At 40.2% G+C, this 25,648-nt stretch overlaps 1 protein-coding gene across 1 annotated transcript in view; it reads right to left on the bottom strand.

The window, feature by feature from the left end:
* The window catches only part of si:dkey-44g17.6 (guanine nucleotide-binding protein G(I)/G(S)/G(O) subunit gamma-12), a 61,032-nt gene that overhangs the window by 2,254 nt on the left and 33,130 nt on the right, over positions 1–25,648 (bottom strand). The window contains exon 2 of the mRNA XM_038306160.1: positions 1,749–1,869. Coding sequence (XP_038162088.1) covers positions 1,749–1,841 — 93 coding nt within the window. The 5' untranslated portion in view covers positions 1,842–1,869. The remainder of the gene's footprint in view (positions 1–1,748; positions 1,870–25,648) is intronic.

The following is a 25,648-nucleotide window of genomic DNA, read 5'->3' as shown; positions in this document are numbered from 1 at the left end:
GTGTTTTTCAGCATGGGGATGAGTAGAAAATGAAGGCTAATCATGTTTTGGGTGTACTATTCCTTTAAGCATCTGACGCGCGTGACGCGCCGCAAACGCGCTGCTGCTCGAGATGGAAAAATTTAACTTTTGCTGCTCGACGCATCGCGTCAACCAATCAGAGACGCTGATCTGGGAGCCAGCAGGGTGATAGACAGATCGCTGATGACACAAAGCGCTGTGTTCGCTCCTCTGAAACAGTTTATTGACGCATAAATTAACTTAAAATGCAGAAATCTGCCAGCAGAATATGTTCGCTTTTATTATCCTGGTGCCTGCAGTTTGGATTATTTAGATGCAAACCACCTACCAGCCGCCGCGGCGAACCGCGAGGAGGCGACCCGGCCAGAGGCTGCTGTTGAATGGGATCCTACTGACAGAGCACCGCCGGTATGTGGGGCTCTGAGCAGCTCCGACAGAAATAATATTGGAAGGCAGGATGGTAATCTGGATGAACTGACTGCAATGATGAAGTTTCTAGGTGGATTTTCTCACTTAAAAACATATTAAAATTACTTTATTCCCACTGATCACAGCAAATATAGCTGCAAGGCAAAGGAAATGATAGAGTAGCTCCGCCCAACGCGCTTCAGACCCACTTTTGCACCGCGCAGCTGGAGCAGCAAAGCTTGTACTAACTGGTACAAGCAGCAAAAAGGAAGCAGCAGACTATGTTAATGGTGAAACACGGTAGTGGCGGAATTAGCAGATCATGTGAATTACTTCAGATTAAGGGTAAATACTTTCATTTTAAGAAAGTATTTTGCAGTGATGAATGTTTCCTGTTATTGTTTTTTTTTCTGGGCTTATTGCAAATCTGAACTGTTTAATAAATACTGTTCCATTATTGTTGCAAAAACACGATTTCTGAATTAAAATCCAGAAATAAAACTTTCACTAACTTTTTGATTAAAGGAAAGGGTTTTCGGAGTAACATTTCCATTTTCTCTGATTTGATGGAATTGTTTCCAATTTTCTTTATATTTTACTTTTTAAATAAACAGTTTTTGATGTTTACTTTTCTTTTACATATTTAATATATTCAAAGTATTTTTTTAAATGTCTTTTTTTCAGATTTAGTTTGTAATACTTGCATTTTTTTTTCTTCATATTGTGTTTCACAGATTACATTCTCTTCACTTAAAGCTGAATATAAAAGCCTCCAGATCAACAGAAATGCATCTTCGCTCCTCACTTCAGAAGAAAGCCGGAGGAATGAAGAGAATGTTATTTGGAAAATGCTATTTTTTTTATAAAATACAGTTTGTAAAACTCAGTCTGAAAACAGACATTTGAAGAAAAAAAAATCTGTAAAACATATTTTTGATTATAAAAACCATTGAAAAAAGAAAATATGAAAACAAAAGAAAAAAGTTAGTTTTAGAAGTTTTTTTAAATTATTTTAGGTTAAGTTTGCTTGCAAAATTAGATAAATTAGATATTGGAACAAAAATTAAACACCAAAACCATAAGAACAGGGACCCAGGAAGCATGGCACCGAATGATCAGGTCAGTTTGGGAAGATATACATAGGCATGCAAAGATTTTCAGATTACATATAAAAAAAAGCCTTTTTTTGTTCAATTCTAAATGTTTCAGTACTTCCACTTTTATACATTTCATTTGCGAAATGTGACAAAATGTGAAAAAGTTTAGGAAACAGGATTGATTTGATGCATCCACAGATCAGGAGTGAACAGAGCACACACTTTTATCCTCTCGATGCGAGCCTCCCTCCTCAGCTGCTGCACCGTCCGCCTGGCCTGAGCAATGCTGCTGGAGCTCGGTTCTTTAGATGACATCTCCGCTTTCGGACAACTGCGCTTGAACCTGTGGAAGAGAGGGTTAGACCTGAGTTTAATTAGACAAAGGATACAGATGGTATTTACACAAGGTTAGCCGACAAAGCCGAAGCTGTTTAAACACTGATTGGCAGCAAGATGTTCCTGTGGGATTACAGAAACATCAAAGAGGTCAGGCTGCTGGTTAAAATGCAGTTGTGACTGGAGCCTCTTTATTAGAAAAAGCAGCAAGTAGGCCATTAAAATCAGAGTTGATATGTTATCAATGTTATCCGTTCACAAACAATCTCCTTCAGAAACCAAGGTCTTCGTCTTTACGTACATAGACCGCGGTTCCTCCCATGTGCAGGGTATCTGTACCAATAACAGTGTGTAGAGTTATGATATCAATCACTGGCATATTTTAGATAAAATAGAGCAGTTTGGAAGCAGCAACAATAAACAACATGCTAATAGCGGGAGATGTTCAGGGAATATTAATATTTCAAAACTATTGAATACTTCATAGTGCCAAAGGGAATATTTCTGCATTTATATACATATAGGAGTTTGGAGAGCTTGAAAAATTGACCTAAAGTCTTAAAGTGACTAAAAAATGGGTCAATAAGTTCATCTTTTAATATAAATATATTTTTTAAAACAGCATTAGTTTTGGATTGGGCAGATTCTCTAGTCCAGTCTGAGTGACTGTTATGGTGGTTTCCTGATTTTCCAAACCAAGGTCACATGACATCTACTACTGCACCGAAGAACTGCAAACAGACAGCAAAGCTAACAGAGCCCAAAGCTAGTGTGACACCCAGTGTTAAGCCTGGTTTATACTCTGCAAGGTCCCTGAGGTCCGTGCAGCCAAATGATGTCATTTTAGCAACCAAGCCCGTCCAAACAGCGCACCTAAAAACATTCGTAAATACTTGGATATGGAGCTAAACCAGTGACAGCTGTAAAACATTGAAAACATAAATGATGAAAATTTAAACATTGCAAAAAAGGGAAAAATTGCTATGACCTCTCACTTTATGCTGCAGCTTTTTTTTTTTTTTTTTTTAAAGATAGATGGTTTCAGTGTTAAGCAGGCACTGTTTTGGCATTGGGGCGGTGCTAAACTACAGGCTCCCTCAGGGGTTGTCTGTTTTTCCTGGTACTCATCATCATCTATCTGCTGGGAATTTAAGGAAGGCCTTTTTTTTAAAATACTGCTTCGAAACCACAGGTTAGATAAAGAAATATGAAGCTAAGGCGGAAATTCAACTCAAGAAACTCTGATTATTTCCATTCAATCTGAGGCTGATCCGCCTCCGACGCAGCCAACCCGCTTCAAGCCACTTTCCTCGATGCCCAATCATCTTCCAGCACTCTACTTAAAGCCACTCCAAATCATCTCTAGGCCTGCTCTTCAACAAGCGCAAGATCCATCGCTCCTATGTCGGACTTTGATTCAGACAACCCACCTCCATCCCCTTCTCCACCATTGTAAACTCATCCGACTCCTCCTCGATGCTCCTTCAACCTAACCTCCAGTGTGTACTCCCTCCAGACTTTCATGGAGTTCCCTGTCACAGAAGACCGCCACATTGAGCCTGGTTCTGCCAGAGATTTCTTCCCAAAGGGGAGTTTTTCTCTCCACAGTGGCTTCATGCTTGCTCTTCATGGACAGTTTATGCAAACTTTGTTCATTCAGTGACATCTAACTCAAGCATCACCCTGTATACCAGCCTCTATGGATTAACCAAACTTCATCTATCTAAACTTCACCACCAGTTTTAGGGGGAAATATCCTTATTCTCATACATCAGTTTATCTGCATTAAAGTATAAATCAGCGTTTATGTTTCCTGCCGAGGCCTGAGTGCCAAAGTTCAAACTATCGTATCAATAAACTCTTCTAATTGCATCTTTCTCTCTCTGTGAGTTTTTCAGATTGAAATGTGTTTATCAACATTTGAAAACATTGTAATTTGTTAAAATGAAATCTAAGCAATTTTTTTTCATGAAAAAGTTTTTTTAAATTCCAAAACATGATCTTTGCAACAATATTGCAATAAAATAACAAAGTCTAACAAAGGAGAAATCCTGAATACAAAATGTGTGTATATGTTTGAGTTTCATAAAGCTAAAGCCAAACTGCTATTTGCAACGACTGTACAGGAGAGTGGGAAGAAAACTATACAGCGTCTCTAAGTAGGTATGAAAAATATTGGATATCAGTCAAAAATCCAATATTTTGCATCCCTACTAAAGATCCCAATGTTGATATCTGTGTCTATTTTCCATCAATGTAAAACTGTATCAGGTATCATTTAATCAATATATCGATGGATCGTTTTGCACCCATTCAGTATCAGAAAAAGTGGCTCCTGATGGTTTGGACTCAGCTGTAACCAGTTACACCTGAACCTAAAGTACAGAGAGACGCACAGCCCCGTGATGCATGGGTGAAAATTAAAAAACACACTTCTCCGTTGGACTGCACCTTATTTTAACTCTGAGATGCCTCCCGGGATTCAGGTCCAATTTCCTACACGTTTCTTATTCCTCTCTACTTCGGCTCTCTGCCTGCTGAGGTGTGCTCAGCAGTCAGATGTGTGCTGTCCTTCTATCTTCAAAGTTGTTCAATGGTAAATTTAATGGCCCTCCCCTCCGTGAAACATGGCATTATAAGACAATGGTTTAAAGAGATGCTTATTCACTCTTTGTATGCATTAAAAGAGACGGACATACTCCATCCTCTCCTTAGTTGCTAGTTTTAGTTAGTCTGTTGAGAGATGCTAACAATGAGCAAATTCTAGTGGTATGCTGACCTGCAAATGAGATGATGTCATGTTTGGGAGACCATCTCTGAATGTTCTCCTTCTCATAGATGCAGTAGCAATTAAAGATCAGACTTTCACCCCTGTGCACCAAAATAACAAATTTTGCAATTCTGTAATATGAAAGAAAAACAATTTTTGCAGTCCCCCAAAACTACTCTGAATCAGTTCAACTATTTTATAACAATTTATTGTAAACTTGTGGAAAGTTTTTTTTTACACCAAACCAGGATTAAAATAACAACCTGCCATTCAATCTATATTTAGGCCTTTTAGTTGCAACCTGTGCAAAGAAATGCATGAATGGTTTATTACTAAATCAATCAAAAGGGTGATGAGACAAAACGAAACACCTTGAGTTCCTGCTTTTGCTTTTCAAATAACTTTTCTATTTGGGGAGAAACAAAAGAAAAATAAAGAAGGAAAAAAATCATAATCACAGCAGTATATCACTAAGAACTCCAAGCAGAAGGATTTTTCATCTCAATGACTGTGCAACTTCTGAGAAATGACTGTTGACTTAAAGCTGAATTGACTCAATGTGCGTAAAAGCTCTGACCCAACCTAACAGACTCCTGTTTCACATGTCCCACTTCCAGGATGCAATGGTTTGTCTTTGCCGGCTCGTTACGTCACTCCCTGCGCTAATTGCAGGAGAGGCTGCAAAGTTGCTATTTTCAACTATTCATTCCGGCTATTTGCTGTGCAGAGCTCCGGGCAGAAACGGACCTTGAGCAAACTCTGATGTCCCCTGTCTGAGAGCCACACCAGGAACAACCTAATGCACAGTGATTTCTACCAGAGGGACAACTTTACAAGCTAATGCAACAGGAACAGAACAAAGTGGTTTTACTGTTACAGCAGGACATGATGCACTGTGAGGCAACAAGCTAAACTTGCGCTCTGCAGACAGAATGCTCGGTTCTGATCTAATTCTTTTTTTTTCTGGAAAATAAAGGAAGAAGACTGCAGGACGCGGAGTGCTGGCATGCGGTGCGCTCAGTGTTCACTGCTGCCGGATATCATGGAGGAGGGGGAACGGCTCAAATCTAAGTCAGATGAAAAATGGGCAACTGCAGGCCCAACTACAGAGAGGAGGCCTGACCACGCATCCCTCTAATTCCCCCCACCCTCCCACTGCCCTTCCGCTTCCTCCACAGGAAACCGGATCGCCAGTTACCCTCCAAAGCATAAATGATTAAATATGGGGTGGAGGCTTTAAAAATAGAAGCTTCACACTGGAGAGTTACCAAGGAAACGGAAAAAATGAGTTCTGCTGCAGCTTTAAATAGAAATAGGGTTTTTTAAAAGCACCTCTTTAGGTGGAGCCTGACGGCAGATTAAAGACTAGGCTGACGTTTCAAATCACAAGCAACATTACGCTTGTTCAAAGTGCACACGCACACTCAATCTGCTGTTGTAAGTTTTGCTTTCTTGACCTTTGGACTCATTGTTCCATGTCGTGCCTCTCATGTCAACACAGCTGTGGCGTTTAAACACACAGCAGCTAGGCGTGAGTGGCTGCGAGAGGGAGAGTGGCGTCAGAGCGGGGCCGTGCACCGACACGCTGTGCTACTACAGACCCTAGAAACTTCCACCGCTAACCCAAACACTAACGCATCATGGCTGATACTCATGCACTCCTTTTTTTATCTATTAGATGCTGTGTGCAAATATCTAGTGCATCCAAATATGCCTTGGAAAATTAACAAAATAATCTGTGCACCGCTGCCCTATATGTTTAGTGGGTATATAAAAAGAAACGTTGATAAATATAGTGTTTTCCGGACATGATCGCTTGGGGAAACACCATCACGCGTCATTTGGACGTCTCGCTACTCCAACAGACCCCCTTTAAATGAGCAGAGTAATAACATCTCATCTCAAAAACCTGCAGAAAACTTAAAATCTGCATCCGTTTAAATCTGGTAACTCGAAGCAGGAAAGCATGTATAACATGTAGGGGCATTGTGTCCCAATCAACTGTGCAGCCTCTGTTCATTTAGAAGTATTGAATAATACTAATGCATTAAAAATGAATAACTGGCTTTAAAAGTTTGCTTTATAATAAAAAAAAAACATCTCTGTATTTCTGCAGTGAAGGAGGTAACCTATAATAATCTGAAGCACAGGTCATTAGACTGACTGCTCAAGAGGAGGAGCATATTTGCTCAACCACAGAGGTTGCCTCTGAATAAACAGGCAGCAATCTTCTCTTTACATAAACTCCCCTTTAATGTCCAAGGAAACCACAGCAAATTGCTAAATTAATACTTTTCTGGAATTTACAGACCTCTATATATACGCTACCAAAAAGACCAAAATCCAATAAACAAAAGAGGCTACATATCCCAAGTGTCGATCCAGATCGCCCTTTTTGAGCCTAAATAGAACCTCAGCATCGGGTGCGATGAGCTGACATGGTGCCATCTGCTGGCCGTACCACTGAACTACCAGAAAGCCCGACGGAGGTCTGGATGCAGCTGCTAAAGCTTTGCTAACACCAGTAGACCTATTAGCAAAGACGTGTCTATCAACTTCACAGCGACATCAGAATGATTCCTGAGGTTTAGCTCCAGCTTCTAACGATCAGACTGTTTTCCCAGAGCAAGTCCAGTTTTATTCCTCTTGGAATCAAAGATCTTCTTGCACCTTTTTACAACTTTATCTTGGACTTTTTTCCCACACAACTATACTATGAGTTCTACAATCACCCCATTGCTTCAGCGTGTTGAACAATTCCTGGTCACATGATGTAATGGTAAACATACACAGAAAGTCTATATTTAATAACAAACTGGGCAATTTTTTGTGATGCATGTGATACACTCCACTCTGTCTAAAGGTTTCAGTACGACTTTAGCAGACTGCAAAGTCACAGTGCTTGCAGCATTAAGGCCGCCGTGGTGAGGGGCATGTTGGTTTTCATCGTAATATCACATTGTGTGTGTAAAGATCCCAAAATGGCATCTGTCAAGAGAGCAGGTGCAAGAGAATTCAAAATTAATTCTTTCTGAGCAGGCGGGGGAAGCATGGGGCAGTCGGTGACCAGGCTACCGTCATCGGGTCAGGTTCGGACAAGTCGACCAAAATCCCGGACGATTTTGAAATCCCCCCGGACTTTTTTCAGGTATAAAAAGTAGGACATGTCCAGGAAGAAGAGGAAGTCTAGTCACCCTATTTACACCAAAAGCAGCAAGAGCAGCAAAAACGAGCGCTATGCTTAATTTCTGATGCTTTTACAAGTCTGTTACGCGGCTGAAGCATCTTTGCTGCTCTGGCTGCGTGGTGGAAAAAGTGGGTCTGATGCGCGTTGGGGCGGAGCTATCCTATCCTTTCTTTGCCTGTAACAATGGCGGCTATATTTGCTGTGATCAGTGGGTAAAAAGTAGTTTTAATCTATTTTGAAGTGAGAAAGTCCACCTGAAAACATCATCAGTGCAGTCAGTTCATCCAGATTACCATCCTGCCTTCAAATATTATGTACACCGGCGGTGCGCTGTCACTAGGTGACCCTCTCAACAGCAGCCTATGGCCCGGTCGCCTCCTCGTGGTTCGCCGCAGCAGCAGGAAGGTTTTTTTTATGTACGTAATCCAAACTGCAGGCACCAGGATAATAAAGGCAAACATGATTTAAGTTAATTTAGGCGTTAATAAACTGTTTCGGAGGAGTGATCATAGCGCTCTGCATCATCAGTGCTGTCTGTCTCCCTGCCAGCTCTATTCGACGCGCCGCTTCAGCTGCTCAGACGCGCTGCAGACAGCATGCGCCTTCATGTGTTCTGAAGGCGTGGTTTCGAGGGGTGGTCTGAAGGGAGAGGCATGGTTTTGTATGTTCAAAAATATAGCTTGCTGGAACCGTTTTTAAGAGATCTCCTACTGATCCTTTAATGCATTAAAAACACTTGAATAAGCTATTAAGTGTTAACAGATGAATTAATTACATATTTATGAACTATTTAATGGCCACCTATTAGGGGAGACCTTTTGTAAAGATGTATCAGTAAACCTTTAGCCACCTACTGTTTCTGAATTTGGTAAAAGCACATCCGTTTCAAGCTACATCAGACATACGCTTCAAAATCTTTGGGTCAAATTATATTATAATTTTGTTTGGTATATAATGTGATTGATCAGTAAAAAAAAAAAGTGAAAGCCCTTTGGGAAACTCCTCCAACTCCCATTGTCATTGTGACACAGCACACACAAGTGAACACTGCACACCATGAAATTGCATTTATGCCTCACCAGTGCAAGGGGGCAGCCCTCAATGGCACCCCAAGGGAGCAGTGTGGCGGGACGGTACCATGCTCAGGGTACCTCAGTCATGGAGGAGGGCGCTAGTTAATTACTCCCCCCACCAACCTGGCGGGTCGGGAGTCGAACCGGTAACCTTTGGGATCCAAGTCTGACACCCTAACCGCTCACCCACGACTGCCCATGTCAGGGAAAAGTGCCCAATTTGTGAAAAGACCAGGACATTTTGTCATAATACAATTGTATGTCTTTATAAATGCAAATCTGCAGAAAGAAGAAAGCTGCATTATCAGCTTTTGGGTGTTTTAGGGAATTTCTAATCCAGATTTGCACATCTAGAAACTGTTTTAAAATCATTCTTCTTCTGAAATTGTATTCAAAAATGAGATCAGTCAGATTAGATAGATAGTTTTGGTGAACAGGGATGTGAATTAGCTAGAATGTCGCAATACGATATGTATCACCGTGATATGTAACGTATTGCCAAATTCTTGCCGATATTGCAACACGTGTATAGTGATATGATTTATCCCGATATATCTTAACATATTAACAAAGTTATATTGCGATTTTTATAAGAGCAAAGCTTTGGAAGACCTCATGAGATCTTGTTGTGGCTCTGCTGCTGCTGCTGGAGCAGGGCAGCTGAATAATACGCTCTTGAGAGGCACACTGCCACCTAGTGGCTGGAGGTTTAGGGGTTATAAAAAAGTAGGACCATAAAATTGATTTTTGCCTAGAGATATCTTTTTACATTTACCATTCAAAAACATCTAATTAAATATTGTGATATTTGACAGAATCTATTTTTCTCTCACCCAGAATACTTAACAACAATTCCCAAGAAATGTAGTAATTATGTTTATTATGATGCGAGTAAACTTTGATCTAAACCATCCCAGTAGCACCTAGCTGTATGCTTAGTGCTGTGACACCATCCTGGAGAGAAATATCAGCTGTGCTGCTGCCATCAACACCTTTGTTTCTAGATGTTTGTTCTCGGCCTGTTTTTCAGTGTAGTCCTGTTTCTCTGACTGTGACTAACTGGATGTGCTCTCTTCATCCTCTGACATGGGAGCTGGCTCGGAGCTCGTCTACCTGGCTGTGTGTTTCCTGGACGGGGCCGCCTGTGGAGCTGGTTGACAAGTTCCTTTGTATCTATGCTTCTTTTTCTATGTCTGCTTCTGTCTCCTTGAACCCCAGTCGGCCTCAGCAGATGGCCGCTCACACTGAGCCTGGTTCTGCTGGAGGTTTCTTCCTGTTAAAGGGGAGTTTTTCCTCTCCACTGTCGCTACATGCATGCTTAGTGTGAAGGATTGCCTTCGAGTCGATGCAATCAACTGGTTTTCCTTAGATAGAAAACTTTGAATCAGCTTTGCTGTATGATCTGGTTGAATTGACTCTGTAAAGTGACTTGAGATGACGTGTTTTGAATTGGCGCTATATAAATAAACTGACTTTAATTATCTTAATGGAAGGTAAACTTTTGGTAACCTTTCTTATTAATGCTCATTTTGCTACTTCAGTGGTATGCATATTTTTGCTCTGGACATAATGTGCTCCAAGTTGACCTAAAACAAATGTATCTATTTTTTTATTTAAGCATTTATCATTAATAGAGTTTAGTGCAATTATATACAAGACAGAAGTTTATTGATAATTTCCATCTTTGAATTCTGACCCAGAGCAAATTTCTGTGAGGTACTAAGTGTTCCTTTCTGGACCACAGCAGCAGGAAGGGACCTTTGAAGGCTAATTACATTGACAGTGAACACTCCTCCCCTCAGGCCAGACGTGCATCATGTGGCATATTGTCTATACTTAGTGGAGAGTTGAACAGAGTTTGCACACAGCAGGGCTGGTGTATCACACGTAGCTACCTGAGACCAGCCTGGTCTGATCAGGACCCTCTGGTCTTAGGCTAAACTAGTTAACAGAAACCCTGCAGGGTTTGACAGTAATGAACACATGACAACTTGATACATTGCATAATTTGACTTTAGCCACTAGACAGTGGTCCCATGCAAGATGCATTATATATATATTTGTTATCTGAGTAAAATTAAATAACGCCAATAATTCCACAAAAAGAAATAGGAATTTGAAGTTGGGAACAAAAGGTACAGAGGGTCCTGGTTTTATGAGAGGTCACGAGCTGAGTTGGCTGTTTCCTGCACATTCCACGCTAAGCTATCCTGTCTCCATAGTTGTACCCTTCAATTTAACACACATTAGAACAGTGTTGTGTTTTTAAAGGGATCTTAAATACTTGTTTTTGCCGGGGGGGGGGGGGTTTAGAGTCCTGGAAAGTGATCCCACTCCTCTTTTGCAGGCTTCCATCTCTCACCCTTGTTGTCGGGAGCCTCAGCTTACTCCAGCTGGACATTGTGTGATTCTGCCTCTTGTCCTAGTTGCACGTCCACCATCATTGTTTTCATCTCAGGAATGTCTCCCTGACAGCTCGGCACATATTTCTGTAGTTTCTTAAACTGGCTTTTTGATAGAAAGGGGAACATCTTCAGGCTGTTACCTTACAACCACAAACATTACATCTATTGGGATTTTGCAACTTTCCAACAGAAAGTACAGACTAAATATTAAGGATGAGGTAAATGAAATTGGATTCTTATATTTTAAAAAGTGCCAAGGAATACAGAGGATAAATATTAAGTGTTTAAAAAAGATTGAAAGGAAAACGTGCCTCTTTTGTGTTCCTTCCAAATGTTTTCTGGACGGGCATCCTGTTTTTATTAAGGGTCTGGTTCATAGATATTCTGTAGAGACTTGGTGATCGTCTCCCCCTAGTGTTCTGGAGCTTTTCCATTATGCATAGACCGCTTGCAGCTTTTCATAACTTTCAGTATTTGCTCCTTGTAGCATTTTTCCCCATATCATGCATTGTGTATTTTAGCATCATTTATGTGTTTGTAGTTAGTTTGTGTTTGCTGTGCATTTGCACTTTGCTACTCTCTGTGATCGCAGCATTTTTCCTTTGCATGTGTTTTCTTGTATGTAAGTCTAATTGTTATGTTTGCAAGTCTTTTGTCTTTGCTGTCTATTATGTATTTGTAGCAAGTTTTCACCCCACGCAAACATCTAAAAAGTTGAATCACAAAGGAAAGGTTTGCTGCAGACAAAACATATTTATTCCTAACCCAATAAAGTGTTAAAAAACAAAACAATAATTTCTTCCCTCTTTGTTCTTTATTTTGCATGTTTACTTTCTGCATTTTTATACTTTCTTGTCTTCATATTCAGACTGCAGCTAAAAAATACTACAAGCCAAAAGAATGTCTGCAATGCAGTCAGCTGTGGTGCTCCTGTCTGTATCTAGCGTGTGTAGCAAATGTAAACATGTGACACGCTGAAAGCATTGATAAAAAAAAAGAAAGTCTTTGAACCAAGATGTTTCTTTGATGTGGCTTCAAGGCTTTGCACAGGTGGTCTCTCCCTGTGCCAGCAGAAAGGTCCTGAAGAGTTTAGAACAGAAGCTTTAATCCTGCGGTTTGTAACCCAGCACAGTTCTAAGTTCTGCTGCCTGAACAAACACTCTTAGAAGTGACTCCACTCTATTAAAGTCATCCTTCAGGGAGAGAATTCCCTCAATATAAACCAAACCTCTCTTGGTCAGTTTGTTGCATAAAGAAATATAAAACAAATGACTCTGTTTTTGCAGCTGCACAATATGAGCAGAAAGTTCATGATTGGAGTGTTAAGCTAGGAGGTGTACGGCGCTTCAGCAGGGTGTTTGCATCAATGCATCTTGCCTACAATAGCTGAGAGGAAACTGGTGCATGACCAAGTATGTTGAAGCTGGTCCTTCCACTCCAGTGGTTTTACTCTGAAGAACAAGTACTTTGAGTTAGTAACATTTCTAGTCACTGAAAGTACTAAATCTAATTTTGTTTAGAACATCTTGTGAGGGATAAATGAGATTAACGTGTAGGTAAATCCGATTTTTAAGATAAAAGCTTAAATAACTGCAGAAAATGTCTTATATTTATGCAGATGACAGGCGCATCGTTGAAGCACTGGTTCTGAGAAAGTGCTCATATCTCAGCATGCCAAGGACAGGGAGTTATATAACCCCATAATCAGAAAAGAACTGGGACAGCATGAAACTTCTCTCTTTTTTTTTTTTATGATTTAACGTTTCATATACTTAGACTCATTGCTTAGCCAAGAAATCCAAAGGAGGTTGGGATGATAAAGGTTTTAGGTTTTGTAAGGTCAACGTTAACTTTCATAATGCTCTAAAGACTCTGAGGGATAGAATAAACAAAGAAGGGGTGATACTTATTTTGCAGCCTTGATGAAACAGTTTGCAGACACTGGCCTCCAAAGATGTTCTCTGCAGCTGACTTCAGCCTCTTTCAGATCGCCGTTTATGTTCCTTCAAAGCCACGCGTTCAACTGAAAGGTCCCAACATGGAATTGATTACAATCTTCATCAAGTATTCAAAATCTAGAATCTTGATTAAAGTTTTTTATCTAAGGAAAACCAGCTGATTGCATCGACTCATTAACTTAAAGGCAATCCCTCACAGTCGAGAGGAAAAACTTCTATTCAACAGGAAGAAACCTCCAGCAGAACCAGGCTCTGTGTGAGCGGCCATCTGCTGAGGCCGACTGGGGTTCAAGGAGACAGAAGCAGACATAGAAAAAGAAGCTGTCAACCAACAACACAGGCGGCCCCGTCCAGGAAACACACAGCCAGGCAGATGAGCTCCGAGCCAGCTCCCATGTCAGAGGATGAAGAGAGCACATCCAGTTAGTCACCGTCAGAGAAACAGGACTACACTGGAAAATAGGCTGAGCTCGAACATCTAGAAACAACGGTGTTGATGGCAGCAGCACAGCTGATATTTCTTTCAAAGATGCTGTCACAGCCAAATGGGAAGCGACCAGATGAAGCTACTATGAGAAAAATCAGAGAGAGCAGAAGGCTAGAAATTGAACTTAACGACTCTGCAGAGCGGGAGAACAGAGATAGAATGAAGCAGAATGGTGAAAAAGGGGTCCCTATGTCCTTCAGCAGTCTAAGCTTATAGCAGCATAACTATAGAGATAGCTCAGGATAACCTGAGCCCCTCTAACTAGAAGCTTTATCAAAAAGGAAAGTTTTAAGCCTAGCCTTAAAAGTAGACAGGGTGTCTGCCTCACGGACTAAAACTGGTAGTTGGTTCCACAGGAGAGGAGCCTGATAACTAAAAGATCTGCCTCCCATTCTACTTTTAGAAATTCTAGGAACCACTAGTAAACCTGCAGATTGAGAGCGAAGTGCTCTGTTAGGAACATAAGGAACAATCAGATCTCTGATATCAGATGGAGCTTGGCCATTTAAGGCTTTATATGTGATCTGATTGAATTGTCTCTGTACCTTTATTTGACATGTGTTGTGAGTTGGCTCTATAAACTGAATTAATTAATTCTATAATTTTTACTGCAGAAATCATACCATCTCCACGTATTTTCTCAAAGGGCATAAGCATTAAAGTTCCTCCTTCTCCCCTTAATGTCTCAGTGAGGTACTAAAAGTCTTCTACTGTCCGACTCATAGAAGGGGAACCCACCAATGCTATATAAGCATGAGATGGAGCAATAAATGAGGCTCCATACTGTATTGTAAGTGTACAGGTGCTGGTCATAAAATTAGAATATCATGAAAAAGTAGATTGATTTCAGTAATTCCATTTAAAAAGTGAAACTTGTATATTATATTCATACATTACATACAAACTCATATATTTCAGATGTTTATTTTGTTTAATTTTGATGATTACAAATGACAACAAATGAAAATCTCAAATTCATCATATCAGAAAATTAGAATATTACTGAAGACCAATAAAAACAAAGGATTTATAGAAATGTTGGCCAACTGAAAAGTATGAACATGAAAAGTATGAGCATGTACAGCACTCAGTATTTAGTTGGGCCTCCTTTGGCCTGTATTACTGCAGCAATGCGGCGTGGCATGGAGTCGATCAGTCTGTGGCACTGCTCAGGTGTTATGATAGCCCAGGTTGCTCTAATAGTGGCTTTTAGCTCTTCTGAATTGTTGGGTCTGGTGTATTGCATCTTCTTCTTCACAATACCCCGTAGATTTTCTATGGGGTTAAGGTCAGGAGAGTTTGCTGGCCAATTAAGAACAGGGATACCATGGTCCTTCAACCAGGTACTGGTAGCTTTGGCACTGTGTGCAGGTGCCAAGTCCTGTTGGAAAATGAAATCTGCATCTCCAAAAAGTTGGTCAGCTGCAGGAAGCATGAAGTGCTCTAAAACTTCCTGGTATGTGGCTGCGTTGACCCTGGACCTCAGAAAACACAATGGACCAACACCAGCAGATGACATGGCACCCCAAACCATCACTGACTGTGGAAACTTTACACTGGACTTCAAGCAACGTGGATGAAGTGCCTCTCTTCTTTTCCTCCAGACTCTGGGACCTTGATTTCCAAAGGAAATGCAAAATTTACTTTCATCAGAGAACATGACTTTGGACCACTCACCAGCAGTCCAGTCCTGTTTCTCTTTAGACGCTTCTGACGCTGTCTGTGGTTCAAGAGTGGCTTGACACAAGGAATGCGACAGCAGAAACCCATGTCTTTCATACGTCTGTGTGTGGTGGTTCTTGAAGCACTCACTCCAGCTGCAGTCCACTCTTTGTGAATCTCCCCCACATTTTTGAATGGGTTTTGTTTCACAATCCTCTCCAGGGTGCGGTTATCTCTCTTGCTTGTACACTTTTTTCGACCACATCTTTTCCTTCCCTTCGCCTCTCTATTAATGTGCTTGGACACTGAGCTCTGTGAACAGCCAGCCTCTTTAGCGATGACCTTTTGTGTCTTGCCCTCCTTGTGCAAGGTGTCGATGGTCGTCTTTTGGACAACTGTCAAGTCAGCAGTCTTCCCCATGATTGTGTAGCCTATAGAACTAGACTGAAAGACCATTTAAAGGCTTTTGCAGGTGGTTTGAGTTAATTAGCTGATTAGAGTGTGGCACCAGGGGCCATCAATTTTGAACCTTTTCACAATATTCTAATTTTCTGATATGATGAATTTGAGATTTTCATTTGTTGTCATTTGTAATCATCAAAATTAAACAAAATAAACATCTGAAATATATGAGTTTGTATGTAATGTATGAATATAATATACAAGTTTCACTTTTTAAATGGAATTACTGAAATCAATCTACTTTTTCATGATATTCTAATTTTATGACCAGCACCTGTACTTAGAAGGAAATACCTACAGGACTTCAACTAAATGCAATTTCTGTGCTTGGAAGCAGAACAAAAAACAAAAAGGTGTCACCCGTAACAGATGTGTTTGATCTTTAGTTTAGTTTTCTGAGATTTTTGGGACTTTTTTTCTGAAGGACGTTATTAACATTGTATCTAGGGCTGGGTGATGCTAGCCTGGTGAGACCATCCTGATCTCGCGAGCTTTCAAGGTTTCACTCGCTAATCAGTCTGGAGACTCTCCGTTAAAGAAAATTTGGAGCCGTTCACCAAACGAACGTCCAATCAGCGTTGGCTTTGAGGCGGGTTGAGGTGTGACGCAACGAGAAGCGCAACAGTTCAGTCTAAAGAACATGCCGGCTTCAGCCGATGAAACTAGCGTTAGCGTGGCTATCGAGCAAGTTTTATCGGAATTACAGAGTATTTCTTCACTGAAAGAAGAGCAAAACACTGCTCTGGAGGCTTTTCTCAGAGGAAAAGATGTTTTTGCTCTTCTCCCGACTGGTTTCGACAAGAGTAGCCTGGCTTGTGGTTGTGTTTTCGTCATCGCTCTGTTAGTACGTCATATGCTTCTTTGATCTGATTGGTTTATTTGGCCCGTCTATCACCAACATAGGCCAATCAGCTAATTACTTCAACGGAAGGTTTCCAGATGAATATGCGGAACAAATCAATCTGGTGGAGTCATTTTAGGGTGATGCAGCTTAAAAACAAAATCTAAATTTTTTTTCTTATCAAAAGTTATTCCTTTTCCCCCTCTCCCTTTAGTTTCATGAAAAACAATAAAAAAAATGGCAGAAAACTAGCTCGTTTTTCATCCTCAATCCTCCTGGGAGTTGACCTGAATTCAAAGAGCCGCTAAATATAAGCTGGGAAACACGTTGGCTAACATGTAATAAGAATTTAACACCAAATGTTTGCAGTTAATCCTGTTTCAGAGTTTAGATTTTACATCTAAGAACAAAAAGTAATGATGAAATACAAATGAAGTATAAACTCTAAAGAGTGCATAGGTGTAATAGATCATTTTTTTACTAAAAAATAAATCTTTGGCAACAGCAAATATGATCAACTGATAAAACCGATTTACCACTCAGCCTTACATCAAATAACTTGAATCATATTATCATAAAAATATGGCATCACCTTCTTTTTCATTGATGCAAAGAAAATATACAGGCACAAGTAGGTTTTGTAATTTTGAGAAAATAGGAACCCCAAACTGTTTTTCTTGAATTGAAACAAGTCTTAAGCATCAAAATTAAGGTTATAAAGGTATTTAAAACCACCCAGTGTAAAGAATAAAATATCACTTTGTCTTCAATTGACTAATCTGTCTAAGAATCTGGGTAAAGATGTCTTTGTACTGCAAGCAAAATGAATCATGTCCTCTCTGGTTAGAAAAAAAAAAAAGAAAACAGGCTCTAAGACAGAGTTTCTCTGTTATCTGTCGGCTACACAGCTAAACTGCCTAGCAACAACACCGGCTGCACACAGAGTCCACTCTTGGGACAGCGATCTGCGGCTGCCTCTACAAAGGACTCTGAGGCTTTGGCACATTTGAGAGGCATGGAGACAATGCAGACAGGCTATCAGTATTGTGCCACACTCCCAATGGTTATGTGAGCATTGTGTGGAGCAGAGGCAACTGGAATGGGAGCTCAGAGCTTTTACAAGTTTAACTACACCCTCATGAGCTCTAATCTCAAGCAGCCTGATTCTATCATGGAGTCGGGCTGCCCAGTGAGGCGTGCAGAGGGACGAGACAGAGGGCTTCAAAACAGAAACAAACAGCCTTTTCTGATTGGCGGAGCAGACAAAGTGAATGACTAATGCTGCATCATCCTAATCTGTGCAGAAACTTCATCGATCAGGAGCTCTGATGGTGACATATTTTCAAAGGAATCATGGGTCCTATTCAACACGCTTTGAAGACCAAACTATGTGAAGTGTGCCGACATGAAAAGAATTTTAGGAGGCGTCTGCATTTGAGCTGCAGACTAGAAGAGGAGACGTATTCCTAACAGTTGAGTCACAAACTAAAACTCTCTCTGAGCTCCACACCTCAGCATCCAGCTTTCTCTCAGAGCTCTGTAGAGGCATGCAGCTTCTGACGGAGGGGTGAGGTCACCTGCAGGACAGCAGAGTCTCACTCCGGGTTCCCTCCATCCTGTCCTGTCCTCCCACCTGGGCCCCATGTGCAGAGAAACCGGTTCCTTTGAGCATGTGTACTCGGTCACAGCCTTCCTTCAGTTCAAAGCTCTGAGTAATGTGCCTCTGATTCCCTCAGAAAGAACTTCATCTAAGACCATTAGCGCTCCCTGTAGAGAAGTATACTGAGTACTGTCCAGGGATTAAGGGTTCCTTTGAAGTTTTAGCATCATTTTTAAATCATGTACAACTAGAAAACCCCAAACCAGGTGCTGCCAGTTTTTATGAACACATGGTACATGTGATCATTTTCAGACATATGCTGTAACATGCAGTGCAGGTGTCCCATTAGAAAGCGCTGAAAACTGGGTTTTTCATCAAACATGATGCAAGAAAAGGACTATTAAAACACAACTTTTGTCAAATGAATGTTTGTGAGCTGAAGCAGAGAAAAGGACACCCAGCTCAGAACAGAGAGTTCTTTTCAAAGAACGCAATCTTAGCTTAGAGCAACATTATATTAAGGTCTGTTCTTTTGGAAGGAGGAAGTAGAGATTCAAAGAACAATCCGTCAGAACTGGACAATGGTACCCTTGTTTGGACCCGGTCAACCAGTTGTACTAATCACAGCTTCTTAAGTAAATGCACCATACCCATAACCTGACTCCGCCAGATGGGTTTGGTCCGCATATCCATCTGGAAACCTTCCGTTGAAGTAATTTTGGGAAGGGCCGAAAATACTGGTTAGCTGATTGGCCTATGTTGGTGATAGACGGGCCAAATAAACCAATCAGATCAACGAAGCATATGACGTACTAACAGCCAGGCTACTCTTGCCGAAACCAGTCGGGAGAAGAGCAAAAACATCTTTTCCTCTGAGAAAAGCCTCCAGAGCAGTGTTTTGCTCTTCTTTCAGTGAAGAAATACTCTGTAATTCCGATAAAACTTGCTCGATAGCCACGCTAACGCTAGTTTCATCGGCTGAAGCCGCCATGTTCTTTAGACTGAACTGTCGCGCTTCTCGTTGCGTCACACCTCAACCCGCCTCAAAGCCAACGCTGATTGGACGTTCGTTTGGTGAACGGCTCCAAATGTTCTTCCACGGAGAGTCTCCAGACTGATTAGCGAGTCAAATCTTGAAAGCTCGCGAGATCAGGATGGTCTCACGAGGCTACCATACCCAAGCACTGATAAGAACTCTCTGTAGAGAAGTCTGAAACTTTGTACTTGAAAATTTTTTCCCTGGTTACCATATTGAATTATCTAGTACCGTAATTTTCTGACTATAAGCCGCGACTTTTCCCCAATTTTTCAACCATTTTTAGACCTTGCGGCTTATCTATGGACTTAATATGGTACCTAAATCTATGGATTTTACCATCCACAATGTTGACGTCACATTTGCTTCAACACACAAGTAGCCGAGCGCGCGGAAATGCAGACGTCCTCCGGGGAAGCAGACTCCGAGACAGACGGACATTGCGAGCGCAAGACAGTGTGTGTGACACCCTCATTATGGAAAACAAACGTTGAAATGCATATGATGCAGCTTTTAAGTTAAAGGCAGTCAATTTGGCAGTAAACGAAGGAAATAGAACCGGTGCACGTAACCTTGGAATCAATGAGTCAATGGAGAGACGTTGGAGATGCCAGCAGGAAGAATTGTCTCAATTCAATTGTGTTGAAATGTTAATAAATAGGAGCTTCCTCAAACAGTTGCCTCTTTCCCGACAATCCTCTCTGTGCACGAACCATTTGGTAATTAAACATAAAAAACCTGCGGCTTATAGTCCGGTGCGGCTTGTATATGTACAGATCATGCAATCTAGCTTCTGCGGCTTATATTTGGGTGCGGATTATAGTCCGAAAATTACAGTAATTGTAAATAAGTGACCTTTTAAAGATGCATTTATCTCAGCATCCAATTAGCCGAACATCTGCTAATAGGATAAAGTTAGCTAAAGGTGGGGCTATCTCATATCAAACACAATAACCTGCTCTTTCTTTTGCAACTTCACCTCAGATAAAGTTATAAGTTGTTTCCTTTCCCTCTGTGATTTTCTTTGCATGTGTTTGTATTGCATTTCATTTTGTGTTGACTAGTTTATTTCAGTTTTTTTAGTTTATTTATATAGTGGCAACTCACAACACACACCATCTAAAGGCACCCCACAGTTATACTACTATGACGTTTATGTACCTGTAAATAAATTACACTTAGGGTCATATTTGTATCTGATTTATTTGATTGGTTGTGCTGCAGCTCACACACATATAGGTACAGAGCTACAAATGCTTTGCAATGCTAATAGGAGTAAAACTGGTTAATGGTGCATAATTTTTTAATTAAAACTGTTTTATTGATTGACTGATTGATTGATTGACTACTAAGCCTACCCTTTGATAATACTCAAAAAGAGTTATGTTTATACTTAGTAATGCGATTGGGGCTAATCTTGTTAGCGCTCATATAAGTTTTACAACAGTTTAATTTTAAATTCACTAGAATTCTTTCATTTGTTTTGTCATACCATTGGAATGCTATTTAAGCAGCAGAGCTTTACAGCTAAACTAACCTCTCTTGTGCAAAAAGGGGTCACGCCTAACCTTTGTGTTTTAATCCCACTTAAAAAGGTTATTTGGTGACACACTGCCAATCGTCTTGTTATGCATGCTGGTGTTATGAAGAATGTGTGCTGCATTAGCCATTAAAAATGATTCTCTGAAACATTAAGTCCTGTGATGCCTCTGGAGCATTGATGCCGCTTCAGATCTCAATAGTGCATGTAAACTGAGATCAAAGGCGTGAATTTTACAGCAATCTACTGCATCATGACTGTGTGCATTACTTTGTTGTGTCTCTTCTGCCATTTTTTCCCCCACCAAAAGATGATTTAAGGCTGTCATCACCCTAAGCACAGGCTCCCCTCAGGGCTTCATCCTGAGCCCCCTGCTGTTCACCCTGATGACACATGACTGCGTCCCCAGGTTCACCAGCAATCACATCGGCTCAGGAGTGCGTGTACTTCCTGCGGAGGATGAGAAGAGCCCACCTGCCCCCACCCATCCTCACCACCTTCTCCAGAAGCACCGTAGAGAGCGTTCTGACCAGCTGTCTCACTGTGTGGTGTGGAGGCTGCAGCGCCTCAGACTGGAAGAAGGTGAGAACAGCAGAGAGGATCATGGGGGCTCCTCTTCCCTCCATTAAAGACATTTCTTCAAAAGTGTGAGCTTTTATATGGTGCATAATTGCACCGTATAAATTTAATGCTCTGAACTTCCATATCAATGCATTTTTTTTGCACCATGTTTTTTTTTCTCCCACGCTGTTTACATTTGATCACTGCTGCACTTTAAGAAATAAAAATGTAATGTCAGCTGTACAAAACGAAATTTCATTTTGTATACACTCTGTACAAAATGACAATAAAAGTATTCTTAGTCTAAGTCTAAAAAGAATAAAATTGCAGTGCTCAACAAGTTTATACAGATATTACAACAAAAATACACAGAAGTTCAGACTTCTAACTAGTGTTGCACCGATACCAATACCAGTATGGGGCGGGGCCTCGATCCAGCACTAAAATGGTGGTATCGTAGCCGTGAGTACCAACCAATAGGGCACGACACCATTTTGAGAGCCATAAGTTTATTCAACTATTGTCACCCATTCCAGGTAGGCAATAAAAACTTCTACTGGATTCCCTTTGTTTTAGTCTTTTTCCTGCTTCACAAAGGTAGGCAGCAGCTTCACAAAGCCATGATGGCAATTATTTTACATCCAAGTAGTTTGCAGTTCTTTATATATACACACACACTTCAATTTGAAACAGATGGTATCGGTATTAGGGATGCACGATATCGGGATTTTGGCCGATATCCGATATGCCGATATTTTAAAACTCATGTAGCCGATAACCGATGACGATACTGATGTTAAAGCTGGACAAAAATAAGTAGTCATTGAAAATAGAAGTTTTGTTATCCATTTCTGACACTTTGAAAAATAATATACTCAAATATATTTTCATATGCTGATATCAAATTGATTTTTAAAAACGCGGTATCGATCTATTTTACTTTCAAAATCTCGTGAAATTTCATCGTTCTGTTACAAACTCTCGTGATATTTTGCTAATTCTTGTGAGATTTTGTTAGTAAAATAGATCGATACCGCGTCAATATATCAACATATAAAAATATGGCAAAATTTGTAGCATAACGATGACATATAGCAATATTTCATTAGTAAAAGAGATTGATACGGTGTTTTTAAATGGCAATATATCAGCATATGAAGATATTGTGATATTTTAATGTATCAATATTTTTCTCTCGTTTTAGAAGTTTTTAAGTCTGTAAAAAAGAAGTTTTTGAGGAAGAAGAAGAAGTAGTATTTTATTTTATTTTTTTTAGACTTTAGAAACTCAGAAGCTGATCAAATATCGGGTTAAATATCGGTGGGGTGGCCGATGTCCGATACTCAGTTTTAAGGCCGATACCGATAGGGGGCCGATTATATCGTGCATTCCCTAATATTTTCATATGCTGATATCAAATAGATTTTTAAAAACGTGGTATCGATCTATTTTACTTTCAAAATCTCGTGAAATTTCATCGTTCTGTTACAAACTCTCGTGATATTTTGCAAATTGTTGTGAGATTTTGTTAGTAAAATAGATCGATGCCGCGTCAATATATCAACATATAAAAATATGGCAAAATTTCGTGAATTTTCGGGGGATTTCGTAGCATAACGATGACATATAGCAATATTTCATTAGTAAAAGAGATTGATATGGTGTTTTTAAATGGCAATATATCAGCATATGAAGATATTGTGATATTTTAATGTATCAATATTTTTTCCCTCGTCTTTAGAATTTTATAAGTCTGTAAAAAAGAGGTTTTTGAGGAAGAAGTAGTATTTATTTTTTATTTTTTTTAGACTTTAGAAACTCAGAAGCTGATCAAATATCGGGTTAAATATCGGTCGGGTGGCCAATGTCCGATATTCAGTTTTAAGGCCGATACCGATAGGGGGCCGATTATATCGTGCATCCCTAATCGGTATCTGTCAATACTGAACAGCCAGGTATCTGGTATCGGTATCGGAGCCAAAAAATGGCAATCGTTGCAACACTACTTCTTACATTTGCGTACTTTGCAGTTGCGTTGGCGCACTTGCTTCGTTGTATTTACCTAAAACAGGCTTTTCACTTGGCAAGAAATTGGACTTTCACCTTTCTGCACCGTGCAGCGTCTTGAGCCGCCCTCTACATGGGGGTAACATGTAAATCGAAGTCATGTTTAGTGCAAACTTAATGTTATATTTCAAAATGCACATAAAACATATTGACTGAAGCACATCTACTGACGCAGAGATACAGCTCTGTAACTGTGGACTAATCTAAATAAAAAAATATTTTGTTGCATTGCACTATTAAGAATTGTTATTGTAAAATGGCTAATATGATTTTGGCCATACGTTTTTTTTGGTGCACCTGGAAGGAAGTACTATTTTCCTATAAAGTAGATATGATAAAAATATTTACCTAAAATTGTTTTGGTCGTGTTAAAGGCCATATATCCATATAAGGTGCAACATCCAAGTCAGCCTAATTTTGCAGGAACTAATTTAGGATAGGCATCTGCAAGTTTATTTCTGTCTTTTCCCAGACTCCTTTATCTTCACTTAGAGTTAGGAAACTCCGCTGTCAGCACTAGAAACCCTCAGAAAACAATGAACTATCTGGGCTCTCTGGTGGAATGGCACTCAGGGCTCCATGAAAAGAGCCCTCAGGGTGCGGCTGAGTGTAACAGTTAATGAACCCTTAGTCAGACCTGTTTGCGCGCCAATCTGACGCTCTGCAAGCCTTCAAGCTGCCTTTTCTTCACTTTGTCTTGACGCACACAATTACTCCGAGACAACAGAGCCACACAAAGTGTCTCCACAAGCAGGGAGAAGAAAATCTGCTTTTATGTCTTGGCGTCACAAGGTAAAGAGAGCGATGCCGTACAGCAGCTAGTGGGAGTGTGTGTGTGTGTGTCTGGGGGTGTGTGTGTGGCCTGATGTGCAGCACTGAATGTGAATGTTCAGCAGACGAGATGAGACATCCTATTTCCTGAGTGGGAGACATGAAAGCACAGATTTTTCTTGCACAGTTGATATCCCTGCACAAACACACCAAGCTGTCTCCACCCTATAACATGGGAGAAAAACTCCAACCACAAAAAATAAAAAAAAACCTTCACAGTGGCGGGCTTCATTCGTTAAAAAAATCCCAAAGGAGTGAGAAGTGAGCAGGATGGAATGGGTGGAAAAAAAAGGCAGCTCTTTCCAAATAACGTCTACTTCCTGGAGCCTGATGCAGTCCTAGATGTTCACGGGGCCTCTCCACAACTGAGCTTTGTCTAGACAGAAACAAATGCTTTGCTCACCGGATAGGAATTTGGCGAAACCGCAGCCCCTCTTTTTCACACCACCTTTAGCCTGCTGCCCTCACATGGCACAGAGCAGCCAAGTCACAGCTCACATTGTCTCAATAATCCAGCATTTATACTCCTAAATAACTTCAAACCCCTATTATTCAATTACACAATGGTTAACAGTTAGCCTTGATAAACAGGTTGCTTGCATGCATTCTTGTCCTGAAACCCTCAGGTATGCTTTTTAATATTAAACATATGATGCAGCTGACTTTTGTTTGACCCATCACACGCACATTTTTTTCAAGACATTGACTTCAACCTGAAACCCATTTTTTTAAAGAGGGAAGTTTGTGTTTTTGTTTTTGCAGGGATCAAAGTTGGGGTAATATTTCCGGATTTACAGAGTTTAAACATATTTCAGTGGTTGTTTAATGCTTGTTTGCTTAATAAAGAATTTTGCACTATTTTAAAAGCAATGTTTTTACTGTGAAAGTTTTGCTAGTAGGGAAAATAAAATGTAGTCCATGTGTTTGGTGCATCCAGAGGGGGCTGTGCTGAATTGAAGTTCTGCAGGTTGTCATCTTTCTACAGAGAGAAGTGTTTCTGCTTTGGGAACCTCAGTCATTGTATGGAGTGAATTTTGTTACAATATTGCTGCAAACAAATAATATGTTTTGTAAATGGAAATTTGTAAAAAAGAATTATTAAATCCAGCAAAAATCTCGAAATATTTAGTAAAAAAACATTTTAAGGGGAGCTTTGCTCTTATGTTAGATTTTGTTATTTTATGTGTTTTCACATATATTTTTTCATATTTTATTGTTGAAATTTAATTTATTTTTTTAGATCTTTTTCTGCAGGTTTTATATTTTCAAATGTAAGTTTTTTTTAAGTTGAGAATTTTTTTCTCAA

The sequence above is a fragment of the Cyprinodon tularosa genome, unplaced genomic scaffold (assembly GCF_016077235.1).
Source record: "Cyprinodon tularosa strain WSP-4 unplaced genomic scaffold, ASM1607723v1 ctg574, whole genome shotgun sequence".
Taxonomy (NCBI): domain Eukaryota; kingdom Metazoa; phylum Chordata; class Actinopteri; order Cyprinodontiformes; family Cyprinodontidae; genus Cyprinodon; species Cyprinodon tularosa.
The sequence above is the reverse complement of the archived record's forward strand: the minus strand, read 5'-3'. Positions and strand labels throughout refer to the sequence as shown.